General features: G+C 37.3%; 1 protein-coding gene across 3 annotated transcripts in view; it reads right to left on the bottom strand.

The window, feature by feature from the left end:
* Nucleotides 1–2721: 2721 nt before the first annotated feature.
* The window catches only part of LOC115218320 (anoctamin-7-like), a 139235-nt gene continuing 119658 nt past the window's right edge, over nt 2722–22298 (bottom strand). For all 3 annotated transcript variants that reach the window (XM_036508460.1, XM_036508461.1, XM_036508462.1), the window contains 8 exons: nt 19724–19853; nt 15369–15502; nt 14909–14989; nt 13346–13428; nt 11818–11937; nt 10277–10395; nt 9985–10160; nt 2722–5035 (listed from right to left, as the gene is read on the bottom strand). In XM_036508460.1, coding sequence (XP_036364353.1) covers nt 10039–10160; nt 10277–10395; nt 11818–11937; nt 13346–13428; nt 14909–14989; nt 15369–15502; nt 19724–19853 — 789 coding nt within the window. In that variant the 3' untranslated portion in view covers nt 2722–5035; nt 9985–10038. The remainder of the gene's footprint in view (nt 5036–9984; nt 10161–10276; nt 10396–11817; nt 11938–13345; nt 13429–14908; nt 14990–15368; nt 15503–19723; nt 19854–22298) is intronic.

The following is a 22298-nucleotide window of genomic DNA, read 5'->3' as shown; positions in this document are numbered from 1 at the left end:
ACAGCTTGTTCACCGGAAGTGACGATTTTTCTCTTCCTAGGTTCATCGGAAACGTAGATTGCCGTGCTACTCATAAACCTTCTCGGTGGTTCAATTATTTGGTGCCGTACAACATTTAAATTTGCTCTCTACGTTCTGCATTCAAATCCTCATTTTTGCGTCTCCCTATATATGAGGTAATTCTGAATAAGTGGTATAGATGGACCATAGTTAAGTTCCAGTTTCGGTAATTTTACGAATAAGGGGTTCAACTTTGGTTCTATGTCAGCGTGTGTATATAAGAATTTTTTGCCCAATACGATAAAAAAAAAAACAAGGCTGTGTAGATATTAGAGCATTTAGAGATAGAAGGTCTTACAGCTGTTTCTAGGATATTTATTAATTATATCCCTTCATCGGAGACGATGTGAGAGGATGGTGAAGTCATAGTTAGTTTCGATGTGATACAAAATAGTGAGTATATATAGAGAGTAAATAGAAGTACATATATATATATATATATATATATATAATATATATATATATATATATAATATATATATATATATATATATAAATATATAATATATATATATATATTATATATATATATAGATATATATATATATAATATATTATATATATATATATATCTATATATATATATATATATATATATATATATATATCTATCTATATATATATATATATATATATATATATACATACATATATATCTATCTATATATATATATAGTATATATTATATATATATATATACGGCGATAGATGAAATAAATGCTGGATGTACTAAAGATGATACAGTCAATTATGACTGTTTCTTTGAAGGTAGGGAATTTATGTCAATCAATATGGTCTGAGAAGAAAGGACAGTATACATAATGATACAGCCCTTTAAATCAGGTACTGACGATAACTAACAGAATATATACATATATATATCGTCGGTTACGACGATGAGGGTTCCAGTTGATCCGATCAACGGAACAGCAGCCTGCTCGTGAAATTAACGTGCAAGTGGCTGAGCACTCCACGGACATGTGTACCCTTAATGTAGTTCTCGGGGAGATTCAGTGTGACAAGGCTGGCCCTTTGAAATACAGGTACAACAGAAACAGGAAGGGTGAGAGAAAGTTGTGGTGAAAGAGTACAGCAGGTGTTTTCACTCAATAAACACTAAACACTCACAACGCGATCCTACGACCGCCATTGCGCCTCCATATATATATATATATATATATATATATATATATATATATATATATATATATATATATATATATATATACTCCGATTTAAAGCGACATTTATCTAAACGTTTGACGGAAAAGTGACGAGCTAATCCAGGCCAGAATCGAACCCACAAACCAACGCTGACACGGTTCCATGCGCATCTGATTGAACCAACACGTTCACCCACCATTATTATAATATATTATATAGTTATTATGGTATAAAAGACTCATAGTCGCTCTTTTTCCGTGACAAAGCCTTCGGGTTTGCTTACAAATATTGTGTGCTTGTGTGTGTGTGTGTGTGCGTGTGTGTGTATGTGTGAGTGTGTGTGTGTGTGTGTGTGTGTGTGTGTCTTTGAAATTTACTTTCTTGTCTGTAAAACACCAGCACTTTCGGCGCTTCTAAAGTTTGTTTATAAAATGTTCACGCATTCGAAAAGCATTAAAATTGAAGTTAATCGCGGTCAGGAGCTGTTTAGCTTCATTGTTAGAGCACTCAACCGACATCTGAAGGGTACAGAGTTCGATCTCTCCTAGCCGCCTGCTGATAACTTTATTTTTCTTCATTTTCTAAGGTTAAGTACCCAATCTCTCTCTTTCTCTTTCTGTTGTTTTCACGGTTATACTGCGCTTTCTTTTCTGCAAAATGTCTGTCTGTGTGTGTGTGTATCCTTTATACAAATCCACAATTTTTCCTTTAGAGGGCTCGCACTTTCTAAGGTCATTCAAAACCGTCCAAAGGTGGTCGTGCATATCTTTACATTTCCTCAGTCCCCCCGCAAAGCCATTAAAAAATCAGTAGAAGTCACTTTTTTGTGAATTTTCTATCCAAAACCCAATCAAAATGCCCGAAATTTGATACACCAATTGAATGCCAGCTAGTCGTATGTAATTGGTCGGAGATTTGGACAGTACTCGCGTGTATGTGCACACGCACGCAACTGTATATGCATGCACTAGCCTTGTGACCCGGCGTTGCCGGGTCATAGTGCTAGTATACACACACACACACATACATACATACATATATATATATATATATATATATATATATATATATATATATATATACATATTTGTATGTGTGTGTGCGTTTTGACTTAGGATTTTATCCCCGAAATTCTGTACTTGCACGAGGATTCGCTGTCTCTATGTAAGACCTGATGCTTATTAGTGTCTCAAGACGTAAGTAATATATCTCTTGTTTATCATCTGCATATTTACTTCTAGAAAAATTTAAGGCGGCGAGCTGGCAGAATCATAAACACGTCGGACTAAATACGTAGCAGCATTTCTTTCTACTCATTACGTTCTGGGCTCAAATTCTGCCGTGGTCAACGTTGATTTTCATCCCTCCAGGGTCGATAAGTACCAGGCTCAAAATTGCTGGCCGTGTGCCAGAATTAGAAAGAATATATATTCCTGAAAACGAAGTTCTTACTAGTCACCCGTTGTCCGATATGATTGAATCACAAGAACATAATCATTCGTTTATAATAACAGATGAGATTTTATTCTCTCAAAACCAGACGATCAATATAACAGAAGGGATTTAGCTGTGTCCGGAAATACACTGAAATGCAAAGGGGTTCAGAACCCAATAATGTTTCGCTAAAGCCTTGCAGCGGTCAGTCAAAAATAACGATCAAAATATACAATACAGTGAGATCAATGGACAATTCTTTTTCATTTCTCTCTCTCTAACACACACGCACGCACGCACGCACACACATAAGCTATAAACTCTTTCACACCTTTCCCATCTCACACTTCCCTTTATTCACCCTCACTCTTTCTCTTTTAATTTGTCTCCAATACAACTCTCTTCCTTTCTCTCAAATACATTCACTCTAAGTTAACAAAAGAGACGTTTATTTATTAAGAGAATCGTTTGTTAGGAAAAATGAAATTTGAAGAAAATTAATTCAATAAAAATCGAAACAGGAATTTTGAAATAGAAATCACACACACACAAATACATACTTTTATTTTAATTGCCGATAGGGGCACGATATTTCATTATGCAACCATGATATACTGCCAAGTATATTAAAGACTTATAAGTCAATCTTGTGCCCTACCTGTGTTAGCAGTGCAATTTAAAGATTACATATTTTATACTCAAAGGTTCACACATATACTCACATAATAATATAGTCTATACATATACTCAATATTACAATAATCAGCTTTTATGGTATAAATGTTAGCAGCTCAAAGAGAAACAAAAACCTTGCTCAAGAACATGGTCTTTGCTCTTATGTTTATTTATATAGTTTTTTTTAGAGAATACTTCTTTTTTTTCATTGGGATAAGAAAATTCTTAAATAAATATCTATAATTTCTTAAAAGTATGGCAAGACAATTGGATTAAGAACAGCAAAAAGAATTTAAATGCAGTCTTTTAAAGATAATTTTTACTGAGCAACAAAGAGCTAATCACAAAATGTAGAATTTTACAAATTTTTTTGATTATTTCAATCCAAAAAAAAAAAAATGGCATTTTCCAAATACCATGGCAGTAAGTGTTTAATGATTCCTTACACCTTTGAATGGACAAAGATTCAATTTCCTGAGAGGTTGTTTAGTATAAGGAACAACATTACAAAGATTAACATGATTTATCGTCAAATAAGCATCGCTTTAATACATTTTATTAACCTTCTCAAAAGCTAAACAGCACATAGCAATGGAAGCTTTTGACGTCTTTCTTGAGCAGATAAATTTTTAGTAGATTATTTATTATAATATAATGAGGAATGATCCTGTTTCCTTTTGATTCTGGTGGAAGGAGATTAAGAAAAGTAACTGAGTTGAGATTACAGCAAGTTGTAGTATGGAGGGATTATAAATATGTGTGATGATGAAGTCACTGGGGGTAGTCACAAAAGGAAGATGAAGCAATATATATATAGATATATATAAATAATGGTCTTATACTTATAGCTGTATTATAGGTGAAGGACGGCACAACCACAATCTAACGATAAACGTAGCCTCATTTGATACCTCGGAGTTTTATTTTTGTCTTTTTTCCTCTGAGGTAAATTTTGCATTTAGTAGCGATATGCCCTGAAGAATTGAAACGAACTTTGCAAATGGAAACAACAAATATGATTTGAACATTGTTACTGTTCTTAGACTATTCCTGAGTTTCACTGGTGGTAAACCCACAAATATAGCTTTAAGGTTAGCTCAAAATGCATTGGTGACATTTTCCGGATTAATCAAATGCTTTTTGTTCAGCTGCAAAACAGAGAATAAGATCCATTCATCTACAGATGGAATTATGGTTTCCCAGTCAGGTCAGAACTTGTGAAACGAATTCTAATTGTTCTTCAAATAAGTTACATTTTTTTCTTGTTCGTTCTCTTATGTTTGTATTCGTCTGTGTCTGCACCACATTTTCAGTCCATTCTGCATTAGGGAATCTTTCCAAACAACAACATAGACACATGTTACTTGTTGGCTACACTCAATTATATTCTTTTATATGCTTCAGCCCTGAGGCTGTGGCCATAAATACAAACGTTGAAGTGTGTGAAATTTAAACAGAGTCAACAATGAAAGAATGAATCTATTAAATGGTTTTGTTTGTTTTTTTAGTAATAAAATATAAAATAATGAAAAAATAAGACATTTTAATGCATTCCGGTAGTCTAAGAGAATCATCAAAGGGTTGAAATCCAAAGCTGGAAGTGGACCAGTGGAGGAAAAAACGATTTGTTCATAAATATAAATTCTTGTTTGTTTCATTTCAATGAGTGACATCGTGTTTCAGGAATCGTCTGAGAAATGATCTGAAAACAAAAAACAGGACAAAATTAATGATGTATATAGAAAAGAAGGAAGAATATGACCCTGCAGGAGTGGCTGTGTGGTAAGTAGCTTGCTTACCAACCACATGGTTCCAGGTTCAGTCCCACTGTGTGGCACTTTGGGCAAGTGTCTTCTGCTATAGCCTCGGGCCGACCAAGGCCTTGTAAGTGGATTTGATAGATGGAAACTGAAAGAAGCCCGTCGTATATATGTTTATGTGTATATATGTGTGTGTGTGTTTGTGTGTCTGTGTTTGTCCCCCCAACATCACTTGACAACCGATGTTGGTGTGTTTACGTCCCCATAACTTAATGGTTTGGCGTAAGAGACTGATAGAATAAGTACTAGGCTTACAAAGAATAAGTCCTGGGGTTGATTTACTCGACTAAAGGTGGTGCTCCAGCATGGCCACAGTCAAATGACTGAAACAAGTAAAAGAGTATGGAAATTGATTTCATTGACTGTTATTTGAAGGAATATCAAACTCTCATGATTATTTCTTACTAATTAACTCTTTAGCATTCCAATTACTCTGCCACATGTAACGCTTATTTATTCAGAGTGTTTTAAATTAATCATGTATTGTCTCATAGTTTTGAGATTTCAATGATGTGGTTGTCTATTTTTAGAATAGCATTGTAGGGTAGGTGTGAGAGGGTAGATCAGGCCAGTTTGAACATAAAACAGGAAGCATATTTGGGTCGAATATGGCCCCAGTTTAAATGCTAACAGATTAAGGGTTACGCATTATTGCTGAATGTTTTCGAATGTGGGCAAACATGAAACATTAAATCTTGAGCGTGCAAGAGAAGGAGACAATCAGCCATCCACATCCAAAGAACAAAGGTCACAGTAGTAGTGGTAGAATTGCAAGGAGGAGACACAGTGTGTAGTGGTCTGCACTGGATGATTGGTTTCAAGCACATACATATAGATAATAGGAAATGTCATTATATCAACAACGACATCTCTCTATGCCCAGGGGATCAAAATTCTTAAAGACCACCCCAAGATAAATTGGTTTGACACTATTTACTTTTCTTTTCCATAAAACAAGAGCAATGGTAAATATGATTTCTCAAGCTCATAGTTTAATTACAACAGACATCATTGTTGACAGAGTAATGTATATCAACTGCACGACATTCCAGTGAGAAAGAAGGTGAACTTTAATACAAGACACATTCTTAGATGCAGTAATGAGCCACATTCCAATTGAAAGCCACACAGGTATATATAAACATACTCCCAGGGGGAAGTTGACATTTTGGCAAATAAGAACGAGTTTCAATACAAAAGCCAAAAACAACAAAATATGAAATTAAATACACATTGGCCAATCTACCACATCTCTCTCCCTCTCTCTCTCCCCATATATATATATATATATATATATATATTAGCACACTGGGCGAAGTGCTTCGTGGTATTTCACACGTCACTACATTCTGAGTTCAAATTCCGCCAAGGTCGACTTTGCTTTTCATCCTTTCGGGGTCGATAAATAAAATACCAGTTTCGCACTGGGGTCAATGTAATCGACTTAATGCCTTTGTCTGTCCTTGTTTTTCCCCTCTATGTTTAGCCCCTTGTGGGCAGTAAAGAAATATATATATATATATATAATTATCATCATCATTTAGCGTCCGGTGTCCACGCTAGTATGTGTTGGATGGCTTGACAATGGCTGGCAAGCTGGAAGGCTGCCCCAGACCCCAGTCTGCTTTGGCATGGTTTCTACAGCTGGATGTCCTTCCTAACGCCAACCACTCCAAGAGTGTAATGGGTGCTTTTATGTGCCACCAGCATGGGTGCCATTTGCGTGGCACTAGTATCTGCCACGACTACGATTTCACTTGGCTTGATGGGTCTTCTTCTCAAGCACAACATAATGCCAAAGGTCTGTGTGATTGCCTCTGTGAGGCCCAACACTCAAAAGGAACTTGGTCACTTTGCCTCCATGAGGCCTACACTTGAAAGGAGCTTTTCACATGCCACTGACATCAGCCACTTTGACTCTGTGAGGCCCAATGCTTGAATGGTGCTTTTTACATTCCACCAGCATGAGTGCCAGTTACAGGACACCAGCATTGACTACAATTTCACATGGCTTGATGGGTCTTCTGAAGCAGAGTGTATTGCCTAAGGTCTCAATCACTAGTCATTGCCTCTGTGAGGCTCAAAGTTTGAAGGCCATGCTTCACCACCTTGTTCCATGTCTTCCTGTGTCTACCTCTACTACAGGCTCCTTCCACAGATGAAAATGCAGCTCAAAGGTCATCCTTTTAACACCGTTGTCAAGATCCAGGGTGAATTGCAGAAGGTCCACATTGCTTTCGGAAAATGACTTCCAGGCTGGATTCCGAAAATGGCAGGAATACTGGAACCGGTGTATTACTGCACAAAATGACCATTTCGAAGGAGACGATGTTAAAATTTGGGTGAATAATTTATTTTTTATTAAATATAACTAGACCTTGGCGTTAGGAAGGGCATCCAGCTGTAGAAAGATTGCCAGATAAGACTGGAGCCTGGTGCAGCCTTCTGGCTTCCCAGATTCCCGGTCGAACCGTCCAACCCATGCTAGCATGGAGAACGGACATTAAACGATGATGATGATGATGATGATGATGATGAGACTAGGAACCTTTTGATACTACCTTGTATAATATCGGAGGCGCAATGGCCCAGTGGTTAGGGCAGCGGACTCGCGGTCATAGGATCGCGGTTTCGATTCCCAGACCGGGCGTTGTGAGTGTTTATTGAGCGAAAACACCTAAAGCTCCACGAGGCTCCGGCAGGAGATGGTGGTGATCCCTGCTGTACTCTTTCACCACAACTTTCTCTCACTCTTACTTCCTGTTTCTGTTGTACCTGTATTTCAAAGGGCCGGCCTTGTCACTCTCTGTGTCACGCTGAATATCCCCGAGAACTATGTTAAGAGTACATGTGTCTGTGGAGTGCTCAGCCACTTACACGTTAATTTCACGAGCAGGCTGTTCCGTTGATTCGGATCAACCGGAACCCTCATCGTCGTAACCGACGGAGTGCTTCCATCCATCATGTATAATATCACTAGCACTATGACCCGGCGTTGCCGGGTCTAGTGCTAGTGCCTGTTCATTGCTGGGTCGCAGTAGAAATTTCTCACTAAATCAAGAGCTAAGTTTCTTATCACATTTCAGCCCAGGCCAGTTTTGTTGCTTATGAGCTAGTTGGAGCTTTTTATAAGAGTAATTGATATTCAGTGGACTTCAGTTTTCACACCTGGAACAGCATAATCATGGAAAATTAGTGGGACTGTGCACATGCCATTAGTTGGACAAAAAAGGAGGCAGAAGAAAGTGAAAAACTCGAATTTGGCCGCAAAATAACTTATGGGTATAAGGGGTCGGTTTATCGATTTTTTTAATTGCTTTCTGGGGTGACTGGGGAAATGAAAAGATCTTCACGACCACCCTCAGACAGTTTTAAAAGCCCATAGAAAATGCAAGCCTTTTACGTGAAAAACTGTGGATTTGTATAAAGGACACACAGACACACACATTCACAGACATTTTGCCATTTATAGATATAGAGATTATCATACTTAAAAGAAAACGATAAACGTCACCCATTTCAAGCCTACCCAGGGTCATGGGCCCAGTTTCCTGGTTTCTGTGGCATATGTGTTCCCCCCAGCTGGACGGGACACCAGTCGATCGCAGCGTTACTCAAGAAACAGGAAGAGAGAGTGAGAGAAAGTTGTGGCGAAAGAGTACACTGGGGTCGCCACCACCACCCCACCCCCCGCTGGAGCCTCGTGGAGCTTTTAGGTGTTTTCGCTCAATAAACCCACACAACGCCCGGTCTGGGAATCAAAACCGCGATCCTCTGACCACGAGTTTGCTGCCCTAACCACTGGGCCATTGTGCCTCCACGATTATCATACTTACTAATATAAATACATGTTTGCATGCCTAAGTCTGTGTTTGTGTGTAATTATATTTGTAAACGCATGTGTATGTATATTTATGTATATATAAATACGCACATATATAATTATAAAAATGATTAATGCATTCTTTTCACACACCTGCCTAGTCTGGTTTTTTGCTCCAGTGTCATTTACATCACTCAAGAGATGTATATAACCATTATTGTGTGCATAAAGCATGGCTCGTCTCTGATATGAACATTAGTCCAATTATTACTTACTGCTTTATCTAGCCACCACCCATTATTCCTCATTTCCTGCTTGTTAATTGCTATTCATTCTTGTCATTTATCCACTTATCTGCTTGTGTTATCGCCTACAGCCACACTTATAAACGAGCATGTGTTTCATGCACGTAATAATACTCAAAGGGTAACATGACCTTCTCAGTGTGTCATGACCTTTCAAGATGTCATGACCTTCTAAATGTATTATGACCTCCTTAATATGCTATGGTCTTCCTACTCTGTTAGGACCCTCTTAATATATAATGACCTCTTAGTATATTACCTCCCTACTGTATTATGACCTTCATAGAATATTACATTACATTTCCTAGTCATACACACATCATCCAGTGTTTTAAATCTGGGTTTTGTCCCTGATTAACAGGGATAGCAGGATCTACCTCAGTGTCATAGCAACTGAGGTAGGCAGGTGCAGCCCACTCCGACCTTTGGGCTGGCTAGCTGGTGCCCTTACTTCTTTGCTATCACAAGGCTTCTTTGGAACTGGATTTTCAACAGGGAGCATGCACTTACTTACCCTCAACCTCAGTTTCTAGAGATGAGTGGTCCCAAGACCAAGGCCTCTACCCAGAGGGCAACAAACTGAATTCATTCTAGACAGAATGACTGTTTAGTAACTTGCATGAAATTTTAAAATGAAATCCAAATGAAATTTTCCATATTCTACAAAGGAAAATAGAAAAGGACTCAAATGTTTCTCACTCACCATTCTTTATTGTTGTTGCTGTTGTTGTTGGTATTATTGAACAAGCATCTGATGTTATAAATTACTTGCAGGATGATTACCAAGACTCAAAGATATTGACCCAGCAGTTGCCAAAGAATGTGGACGGTTTCGGTTAATAATACGATCACGGGTCTTAGCAGCAGCACTATCAGAATCTGGAAGATAAAGAATAATTGTAATGGGTTATTCTTCATTCCTCACATTCTTCATTCTTCACATTCATAAATCTGTTTTAGAATTAAGAATTACAGGTAAAACATCAAGCACAAACCTCCATCGTCCTCATCATCTGCTACAGAACCCTTCTTTTGTTTATTCAGCATCTCTGTGGTGTGCAAGCTTTTTCTCTTCAGCCGTTGTTGTTTCTGACTCGATAAATTACACGATGTGCTGTCAATAAGGATGTAAAAAGAAACATTATAATTTCCTGGTAACTTAGCCGAAGGTTTACACTTTAGAGATGAAAGACAAGAATGTTACAATGATCACGCTGTTTGCAATAGTGATGCTACTGAAATAAAACACCTTCAGCTATTAAAATAAAATTGGAAACTCAATTATTATTAACTTCACTTATTAGTTTCGTCTTTAAAATAAAAAAAATGACAACATGTGAAATATGAAATGTAAAATAATTGTGTCGGACGATGTGAGATGTATGGTGGATGACAATATCACAATATCACAAATACAAGGCCAGTAAATACTCCATCTCTCTGCAGTTGCTGACCCTGTAAAATAACACAGAAGGACCCCCCACATTAGAATACTCATTGCCAATCAAGAACAGGACAGATAAACATTCAGGACCATTTCTGAAGGAAGTCCATCTGATTAATGTGTAAAACGTCACTCATCACCTCGTTACAACCAACAGCTGTATTCTACAATTCTGTACGGTTATGAGACTTCTCTCTCGTTTCCCCCTCTCTGGCCTTGGACTAAAGAATAATAAATGTTGGAAGCATAATTACATAAAATATGTGAGAAACCTGAGGTTATAACATGATATCGATAACAAGCTATGAGAAGTGGGCCAAGTTAGGAGATTAAATGTGAAATATAAGATGGGCAATGTGTAACACCAGGGATCAGCAGACTTCTTAGATAATTGATCCCACACCACCCCATTTTGCAAATTTCTAAAATGAAATTGAAATGTATAATTAATAAAATATTTCTTTTTTCAAAATCAATCATTTCTTCACTCTTCTGTGTCATTACCACTTTTCAATAAAGGAAGGGCATCCAACCGTAGAAACTCTGCCAGATCAGATTGGAACCTGGTACAGCCATCTGGTTCGCCAGACCTGTCAAATCGTCCAACCCATGCTAGCATGGAAAGCGGACGTTAAATGATGATGATGATGATGACGATGAGGATTTAGTGTAAACAACAAAACTGATAAAGATCAATAGAAATTCAGTGATATTATATTGATATATTCGAACTATGAATCCCTTAGCTAGCCACATAGAACCTCATGGGTCAATATTCACCATCCTACTGACTCCTGTGTTACATGAACAATGAGGTTGCAAGAAAAAGAGAAACTGAGGCACAGTTTAACACTTTAGCCTCGAGATTACTCTGTCACATATAATCCTTATTTATCCACATCGCTTTGAATTAATCCAGCATTAATCCTAGAGCTTTGAGGTTTCAATGATGCTGATTTTATATATTTAGAATGAGATTGTTGGGTAGATGGGAGACCCTGGAGTTGGCCAGTTTGATATAAAACAAGTAGAATATTTGGGTCAGGTACGGCCAGCTTAAATGCTAAAGAGTTGAAACAGAGGTGTGAATACCTGTGGGATAACTCTATGGGAGAAGAAGTCTCATCCTCCACAGAACAGGAATTCCTTTTTTCTGGTGGTTCTTCAAGAATTGGTTCTTTGAATGCCTTCAGTTGTCCATTGCAGTCAAACCTTTTAAAGAGATATTAAATGCAAAATGTAATAACACATTGTTACCTATCATATTCAAAAGATATTTGTAATTAGCACCATTAAAACATAATTCTAGAATATGTGGTTAATATTGGGTCAGAGAGGAATAATAGTTTACAGGTAGATGTCCAAATCAGTTATTGTTTAAATGGGAGTATATATAGCTGCATGATATATGTGTGCGTATGTATATATGTACTTATTTATATATTTCTTTAGTACCCACAAGGGGCTAAACACAGAGGGGACAAACAAGGACAGACAAATGGATTAAGTCGATTACATCAACCCCAGTGTGTAACTGGTACTTAATTTATCGACCCCGAAAGGATGAAAGGCAAAGTCGACCTCAACAGAATTTGAACTCAGAACGTAATGGCATTCGAAATACGGCTACGCATTTCGCCCGGCGTGCTAACGTTTCTGCCAGCTCGCTGCCTTATATTTATTTATGTGTACATATATTTATGTACATTATATGCATCTGTTTTCTGTTTCGTTTCCCAGTTTTTCAAACTTCCACTTTTTACACCTTCCTTCTCACCTTTTCTCTTTTTCCCCCTCATCCTATCATCCTGTTTTTAGGTTGTTATGCCAAGTAGGTACAGCCTGAGGATTGGATAGAGGTACCAGACATGTTTAAAAATGGTGTCTGGGATGTTTTTATAACATGAAACTAATAGTTGCTCAAAAAAATATATACTGTGTCTATTAAATAATATATATATATATATATATTATATATATATATAACAGATAAGAGGAAAAAATCTATCAGAAAGTAACTCTATCTCTCTTAAAAAAACATCTTTTGATAAGCATAACAAATGCGCAACCGGTAAAAAGAACTTTCACCTAATTAAATTACTTAAATTACTTAAACTATTTTGTCAGCATTTTCTTCATTTCCTTTTTTATATATCACAACTCGTGTTCCACATCTCCTTTTTTAAATATATATATAACTATATATATATATATATATTATATATATATATATATATATATATATATATATATATATATATATATATATGTATATATATGTAAGTGAGAGAGATATTTCTTCTTGGGAAATATAGTTCCAAACCACTAATATGTCACAACAATATGAAGTCATAAATTATAAGCAACAATAAGAAAAATATAAATATTTGTAAATGAAAAATGTGTACTTATTGATACTGTCAGAAATGTATACCTTTGACTTCTCACCTGAAGCATCAGACCTAATCACCTTATATCTTATCCACTTAGCCAATTCCTTTCTATATAAAGATAATTGAAACTATATTCAGAAATTTTCAGGTCAGAAAGTTTATATTTTAACTTTGAAAACAAAGGTGAGTCACTTTGAAATGAACTCTGGAGGAATTGGTAAACTTACCAGGATCTGTGAGAATCTTGGGGTACAATATTGTGATAGTCTTTTGTTTCACATTTTAATCTTTCTGAAACTTTCATTTTATTCTGAAACAAATATAAAAGAAGATAAACACCAAGAAAGAGAGAGAAAGAAAGAGAGAGAGAGAGAGAGAGAGAGAGAGAGAAAGAAAGAAAGAAAGAAAGAAAGAAAGAAAGAAAGAGAGGGAGGGAGGGATGGAGGAAGGAAGGAAGGAAGGAAGGAAGGAAGGAATAAAGAAGGAAGAAAGAAAGAAAGAAGAAAAAGAAGAAAGAAAGAAAGAAAGAAAGAAAGAAAAAAGAAAGAGTGAGTGTGTGTGTGTGAAATTGGTGGAGAGGGAGACAGAGAAACAGAGAGAAACTAAAGTAACTGTGGTTAATGTATGAATGTCAGGCTCACAATCTTGAGGTAGTGAGTTCACTTCCCGGGCCAGGCTGTGTAATGTGTTCTTGAGCAAGACCCTTTATTTCACATTGCTCCAGTTCACTCAGCTGTAGAAGTGAGTTGTGAGATCACTGGTGCCAAGCTGTATCAGCCCCTTTGCCTTTGCCTTGGATAACATCGTGGCATGGAAAGGGTCTTCCGTAAAAAAACCTTGCCCAGACTTGCACCACAAAGGATAACTTCCTAGGTGCAATCCCATGGTCCTTTATGACCGAAGGGAGTCTTTACCCTTTACCCTATGAAAGCTTGAATATTTTCTGTGTGTGTGTGTGTGTGTTGTGTGTGTGTGTGTGTGAGTGTGTGTGTGTGTGTAATTGTTAGGTCAATGGTGTAAAAGTATGAATGCGAGGAGGTGAAGGTAAGCATGAGTGTGAGGGAATAAAGGTATGGGTGAAGCCCATGAGATGGTAAGAGTAAAGTGCTCAGTGTTATTGATGCGTGTACAAGAGTATATCAAAAGTACATGGGTGTGTGAAAACCCTCTTTTAACAAAGATTGAAGTCTTAAAGAAAAATTTTTAAAATGAGAAAGACAAAAAAAAAATGCATGAATTCTGTGAAGAGAAGAAAAGTCAAAGAAATTGGTAAGAACTACACAACAATGATTATGAGGTCCAGAAAGTTTGGTAAAGTGTTCAGAGGATGGCAGAGAAACAGGGAAAACCCATGAAGGAAAAGAAATAACTGTGATGAAGAAGATGTAACAGAATCTTAAAGATGAGACTATGTCCAGAGAGTAGTTCAGTTCTGGTCTGTCGTTAATAGGTGTAGGAGTGGCTCTGTGTGTGTGTTTGTATGTGCGTGTGTGTGTGTGCGTATGTGTGTGCGTGTGTGTGCGCGTGTGTGTGCGTGTGTATGTGTGCGCACCTGTGTGTTTGTATGTGTTTGTGTGTGTGTGTTTGTGTGTGTGTGTGTGTGCTTGTGTGTGTGCATGTGTTTGTATGTGTATGCGTTTGTGTGAGTGTGTTTCTGTGTATGTGTTTGTGTGTGTGTACTTGTGTGTGTTTGAGTGTATGTGTGTGTACATGCTTGTGTGTGTGTGTGTGTGTGTATGTGTGTGTGTGTGTGTGTATATATATACACACCATAAATAAACAATATTTACCTGTCTCCTGACCATTTTCACGTAGGCTGTTGTGTCTGGAATCATTATTTCTATAAGCAGCTTCACACCGTACACAATGTGCTACCAAAATATAAGTTTCTCTTCATTAAAAGCAAATATCAAGGACAGAATATATTTATTACAGATGCAAGAATCTATTGGTAAATATCAGGTTTTAGAAACAGACAGATATATTTTAGATAAAGATAACCAGTTAGCCAGAAGATGTATGTAAAGATTTTCTTTGAAGGATTTCTCAAGCAAAATATTCTTTTCTACTCTAAGCATAAATGCCAAAATTTTGGGGGTGTGACCCAGTCGATTAGATCGACCCCAGTATGCAACTGGTACTTAATTTATCGACCCCGAAAGGATGAAAGGCAAAGTCAACCTTGGCTGGAATTTGAATTCAGAACATACAGACAGACAAAATAAATAAATAAATAAAGGGTTTTTTTACCTCAAATCCGATGACAACCCAGAGCCGTTTAGAGAGACTAAATGTCTCAGACCAATGGGATGTGAAGGCAATAAGGAATGCGTTACTTATAACACCAACAGTATTGATAAATCTAAGAATCGGGTACCACATACCTGAAGAACAAAAGACAATCGTTAGCTTTTATCAGTTATATTGGTTATAACTTTTAAATATTTTTGTTGCTTTAAAAACATAATTGCAGATAAAATGCAACTTAAATTTTTTAATTACAGAGGAGTATTAGATTTAATTTTCATTTTTTAATAATTGTAATATCTTGACTACATTATATTTTACTTGTTTCAGTCATTAGATTGCGCCCATTCTGGAGCACCACGTTGTACTTATCATCAAACTTCATCATCAATTTTATAAAAGTTCATGTTTTTCTTATTGGTGGTGTTTGAGTTTATACAGAACCACCAGATACACCTCTTGTGTTCCTGAGACTTATGAAAAATTGTTTTTTTTAAGAAAATAGAAATATACTTACGTTACATCTAATTTGTTTTTTTGATTAATGTTGTTTGAATAGTTGCTGTGTTACTAGGCGGGGGGGGGGGGTGTTTAGATCAGGTGTGAGCAACCTTTTTTTGAGAAGCCAGCCACATGAGACATGGTTCATCACCAAACGGACCATACTACTAAGAAATTTCAAGCTTTTTTTTTTTTTTTTTTTTGTTAGGCATCTCATTCAGAAAGTTCTGCAGCTCACCTGCGATCCATGGGCCACCGTTTTCTAATGACCTCTTCAGAATGTGCTGAGTGAAATGCGTTATTAAACCAAAAGCATCTTGTGTACAGTGTGTGTAGGATAATGTATAATTTGTATTTAAGGTTAGTGATTCAGTTTCAAACCTTTATTGTTATTCTTTATTGTTAACTTCCTTGATAAAGGATTGTTTGTCACAACTTCATCTTCCCCTCTTTTTCTAATATCTCATACTTTATGATTGTTCCAAATGGTGACACCTTCAAGCAATGGCATTTCTTACACAAACTCTTGCCATTGACATTATAACAACTAAAGATGTCTGTGTTTGTGATCATCATCTTTTCTATGACAGCCTCTTCATTAATTGTCTTTGATGCATAAATTGATAAAAACTGAGGCAGATAAAAACTGAGGCAGTATCTGCTGTTTCCTAAACTGACTTAAGGATAACAAAACATAACAGTGATCTAGTGCAGAGATGTCCAATTCATTTTGCTTTGCAAGTTGGAATGAGGAATAAACTGCATGTTGCAGGCCAGACAGAGACAGTCCTGTTCTCATTCTAAGAACTTTTATGCAGCAGTAAGAGTCTTTAGAGTGAAAGCAAGGATAGAAATTGTTGACGTGAATGTATCCAGTTCTTCAGAAGACAAATGTTTGATAGAAAGTTTGCCTTGCTTCAGCTACAAAAACTTTCAATGTTGTTCATATCAGTAGAATCTGTTCCGATGTACATCATCATCATCATTTAACATCTGTTGTTCATGCTGGCATGGGTTGAGTGGTTTGGCCATGGCTGGTAAGCTGCGAAGCTGCATCTATGACTGGATGCCCTTTCCTAACGCCAATCACTCCGAGAGAGTAGTGGGTGTTTTTACATGCCACCAGCACGGGTACCCATTGCGTGACACCATGACTGCAATTTTACTAGGCTTGAGGGGTCTTCTCAAGTATGACATAATAACAAAGGTCTCAGTCATTGCCTCCGTGAAGCCCAACACTTGAAAGTAACTTAACCACTTTGCTTCTGTGAGGCCCAACACTCTACATGTGTGAAAATTTGAAAAAAAGACTTTTGTTTGACTTAGTTTGTATAAACAAAGTGAAGGGGAAATAGGTTACATCGTTTAAATTCCCTAAAATACAATGATTTGATTAATCAGAACAGGTATTAAACATAGCAATTGTTGGGCTCTAACACTGAATGCAAGCTAGCAATATATATATTTTACAGAATATTTTGAAATTTAAAAAAATAATAGTATTTTTTAGTATAAAATTGAGCTGGGGGCTGGACTTAGCTTTGCCATGGGCTAGATCCGGTCCATAGGCCAACTGAGAGGGAGAGTGAATTGTTTGACTTGAGTTACATTATTTCTGGATTGTAGATAATTGAATTTGGACAAAAGCCCTCTGGTGCTGAAAACTGGTTTGTGTAATATAAATTTGCTAGTTCAATTGTGCTCCTGAGATTATCTAAAGATTAGAAAACTGTACCACACTCTTTCCATTGAACTGTGGAGTTCATGTTTGGCTTATATGTTTAGGATATTTACCATCTTCTTTCAGTAAGATCTTTTGACATTAAATTCTATGAAATTTTAGTTGAGAAAACATTTTCTTAATATTTTTCATATTCTGTGAATGCTTCAATAAATGTGAAGTCTTGTAAGAAAATGCCATTGTATAACATTCTCCTAAAAGTGTCACAATCAATACAAATCTTGAAGTCTGTGATTTGAAAAAAAAAGGGAGGGGGATACAAGGCTGTGATGATCAACCCTTTACCAAGAAAGTTAATGATGTGAACAAAATGCATCGGCTGGGATTGAAAACAGGTTGCTAGATTAGGAATAGTAAATATTGATTCAATGAAATTGTTAATTGCAAGGCGGTAGTGACATCTGGTGGTTAGCATGTTCAAACATTTAGATTAAGATAGTGGTGATGTGAGAAAGTTGTGAGATAAGGACAAGTTTCTGTTGGTGTTGGCAGACTTGAAACGTTTAGACAGCCAGGAATGTTGGCAACACTTGGCAGTTAGACACCATACACCTTTCCCTTATCTCTGTCCCTGTCACCACACACTCTCCACCAAATGGTCGCGGTTCACTGGAGCTGATCCACATTCTCTGTCACACTTCACCTTTCAAATGGTTTGCTTTAATAGATTTCAGTGGAGCATGGAAAATACAGATAAACTGAATAGGTGGAGCTATGGGTACTGGGACAGTGTTGTGGTGGGGGTTTAGAGAAAAGTGTTGAGATAGAGACAAGGACAAGGAGAGGGAGAGAGAGGGAGAGAGAGAGAGAGTGACGGGAAGGGAAAAAGAGAAAAGGTGAAAATAAGAATGCAGATAAAGAAGGAAATGAGAAAAAGTAAAGGATAAAAAGTGTAGAAAAAGAAGGAAAGGTTGTGAAAGTGAAACCCCAATGTCTGCACAGGATCTGACGATGAAGGACTAACATATGGAATAAATTATTGGGGAGTAAACAGAATAAATCTGTCAATGCTTCACCGAAAAAATTTTTGACTGATCTGGAAAGAAGGGACCGGAAGATTAAAAGACCCTTAAGAAACTGGGTTGAATCCCAGTTGATAGTAAAAAATTTTTTATTCTCCTGCCGCCCACCCTTGGCATTGATAAGACACTGTATCATCAAACTGGCAAACAATGTGTACCCTTGAGATTGGGTGGTGTAAGGGTGGTACTGGGATGGTGTTGGGTGTTAGATCGCTTGAGCGCTGGGTAGTATGGGGTGTTGTTGGGAGATGGGTGGTGTTGGTTAGGGTGGGTGAGGGTGTATTCTATAGAGTAACTACAAGGGTGGTTGGAGGTATGTGGTTTAGTGGTTAGGGTATTCAGCTCATGATTGTAAGGTTATGGCTTCAATTCCTAGCATTGCCTTGTGTCCTTGAGCAAGACACTTTATTTCACGTTGTTCCAGTCCACTCAGCTAGCATGAATGAGTAGTACCTGTAATTCAAAGGGCCATTCTGTATCAAGCTGAATCTTCCTGTAAACCACATTAAGGGTACACATTTCTGTGGAGTACTCGGCCACTTACACACTAATTTCATGAGCAGGCTTGGATCAGCTGGAACCCTTGTCATCATAACCAACAGAGGGCCAGAAAGATAGTTTTGCCATTTAGCCGCAGACCAGCCCCAACTGAGCCCATCTATTATCAAGGGAGTTTGAGCCTACATCATCTTATGTTTTCTTATTTGATATTAAATATCTAGAATTCCCTTACTCTGGGTACACATACCCAGGAAGGAAGGAAGGAAGGAAGGAAAGAAGGAGGAAGGAAGGAAGGATGGAAGGAAAGAAAGAAAGAAAGAAAGAAAGAAAGAAAGAAAGAAAGAAAGAAAGAAAGAAAGAAAGAAAGAAAGAAAAAAAGAAAGAAAGAAAGAAAGAAAGAAAGAAAGAAGGAAAGAAGGAGATGATAGCACACCTTCAAGGTAGAGGTTGAATGTAATAGAAAGGACAGGTATGGAAGAACAAAACGGCTGAGTTGGTAAGTTTGGTGGGGTGGCATAAAATTTCTAAAATGTCTTTAACAATTCTAACAACCGGATATGAATGGGAAATGATAAAACTTTGGAACTACTTACCAATATCCTGAGAGATGAATGCTAAAGGTCTTCTATAAGTCCATAATAATCGGTTGGCATCAACTCTCACGTCGATGAAGTTAGTTATGAGAGCAATTAACGGTGCCAAAGGAAACGATGCCGCAAACAGCTAGAAATATATTTTGAGATATATATAGCAAATATAGAATAATATATAATACAGGTGCAGGAGTGGCTGTGTGGTAAGTAGCTTGCTTATCAACCACATGGTTACAGGTTCAGTCCCATTGTGTGGCACCTTGGGCAAGTGTCTTCTATTATAACCTCAGGCTGACCAAAGCCTTGTGCATGAATTTGGTAGACGGAAACTGAAAGAAGCTCATTGCATATATGTATATATGTATGTGTGTGTATATGTTTGTATGTCTGTGTTTGTCCCCCTAGCATTGCTTGACAACCGATGCTGGTGTGTTTACGCCCCCGTAACTTAGTGGTTCAGCAAAAGAGACCGATAGAATAAGTACCGGGCTTATAAAGAATAAGTCCTGGGGTCGATTTGCTCGGCTAAAGGCGGTGCTCCAGCATGGCCACAGTCAAATGACTGAAATAAATAAAAGAGTAAAAGAGTAAAAGAGGGGCTGCGCCAAGTTCTGGTGTCTGTTTTGGCATGGTTTTTACAGCAGGATGCCCTTCTTAGTGCCAACCACTTTCGACAATGGACTGGATGCTTTTTTACATGGCACCAGCACCAGTGAGGCCTGACTCAACTAGTTTTTGCTCACAAGATATTGGTTCACATAACTTAATGGCAAATGACAAAAGGTATGTTCCCAAAGAACTGTGGCATGGTATCCAACCGGGAACTTTGTGGTTACCACGGGGACTCGTTGAGCACACAGTCATGATTGCACTGATATATACATAAATATTTACCTTGCGTTTACACTGTGCGTTGTCACCTTTGTGTGTTTATGACTTGTCTAAAGCTTGTAGTTGTGTGTTCACGCATGTGCGTAGATATTTAGTATATATAAAACAAATATATGAATACCTAAAATATGTGTACACACACACACATACACATATATATGTATGTATGTATGTATGTATGTAGTATGTATGTATGTATACGCTTGTATATAAATACATATACATATGTGTGTGTGTGTGTGTTTGTGCATGTGTATTGTGTAAATATATACATATATATTACATAGAGACATACACACATCCATCCTAAAATATTTGTACTTAAATACTCACAGGTATATAATATACACTTATATATAAATATACATATATACATACATACATATATATATGTATGAGTGGCTGTGTGGTAAGTAGCTTGCTAACCAACCACATGGTTCCGGATTCAGTCCCACTGCGTGGCATCTTGGGCAAGTGTCTTCTGCTATAGCCCCGGGCCGACCAATGCCTTGTGAGTGGATTTGGTAGACGGAAACTGAAAGAAGCCTGTCGTATATATGTATATATATATATATATGTGTGTGTGTGTTTGTGTGTGTCTGTGTCTGTCCCCCTAGCATTGCTTGACAACCGATGCTGGTGTGTTTACTTCCCCGTCACTTAGCGGTTCAGCAAAAGAGACCGATAGAATAAGTACTGGGCTTACAAAGAATAAGTGCTGGGGTCGATTTGCTCGACTAAAGGCGGTGCTCCAGCATGGCCGCAGTCAATGACTGAAACCAGTAAAAGAGTATATATATATATACAAATATAATTCAAATACGTCTAATTCATATTTGAATATTATATGTATATATATATATATATATATATATAGATATATATATATATATATATATATATATATATATATATATATATATACTATATATATCTTTATCTTATATATATATATCTGTGTGTGTGTGTAATATATATATACATACATACATACATACATACATACATACATACATACATATATACACACACAAACATAGATTTAAACACATAATTTTTAAGTGCTTTTTTTTCATTGAAGAAACTTACCAATAAAATCAATTTCTGGGACAATGCAGTCCACATGTGTGTGTGTGGGGGGGGCAGGTGGGGAGTGGAATTAGACTGAATGGATGGGCAGGGTGGGGTGGAGAGGAGAAGGTTCTCTTTGCTACCTTCAGAACTGGTTATGACTGAGGGTGGATCGGGTGGGGCTACTCAAGCTGTGTTTTTCTTTCCTTTGCTTCTGTCTGTTTAGAGAAAGGCACTACTACCAGATCTGGATCAAGTGTGGTGTGGTGGGGTGGGGTGGGTGTGGTGGTAGTCGCCTTGTTGTTTGTGATGTAGTTGATGTTGTTGGTAGTAGTGGTGGTGTCGGTGGTGTTGGTGTTGGTGGTGGTGGTGGTTGTGTGGATGTATTGGTTAAAGTAGTATGTTTGTAGTTCCAGCAGTGGTGATGGTGGAGGGAATTGTGGTGCTGTTGTTGTTGTTGTTAGTAGTGGTGGTGGTGCAGCTGCAGCTGCAGGTGGTGGTGGTGGTGGTGGTGGTGTTATTTGTGGTAGTCATGGTGCTGGTGGTATTGGTGTGTGGCAGATTAATTCATTTATTTATTTATTTCAAATCTTATTTGAATAAAAACATAAAA

The sequence above is a fragment of the Octopus sinensis genome, linkage group LG13 (genome assembly GCF_006345805.1).
Source record: "Octopus sinensis linkage group LG13, ASM634580v1, whole genome shotgun sequence".
NCBI lineage: Eukaryota > Metazoa > Mollusca > Cephalopoda > Octopoda > Octopodidae > Octopus > Octopus sinensis.
The sequence above is the reverse complement of the archived record's forward strand: the minus strand, read 5'-3'. Positions and strand labels throughout refer to the sequence as shown.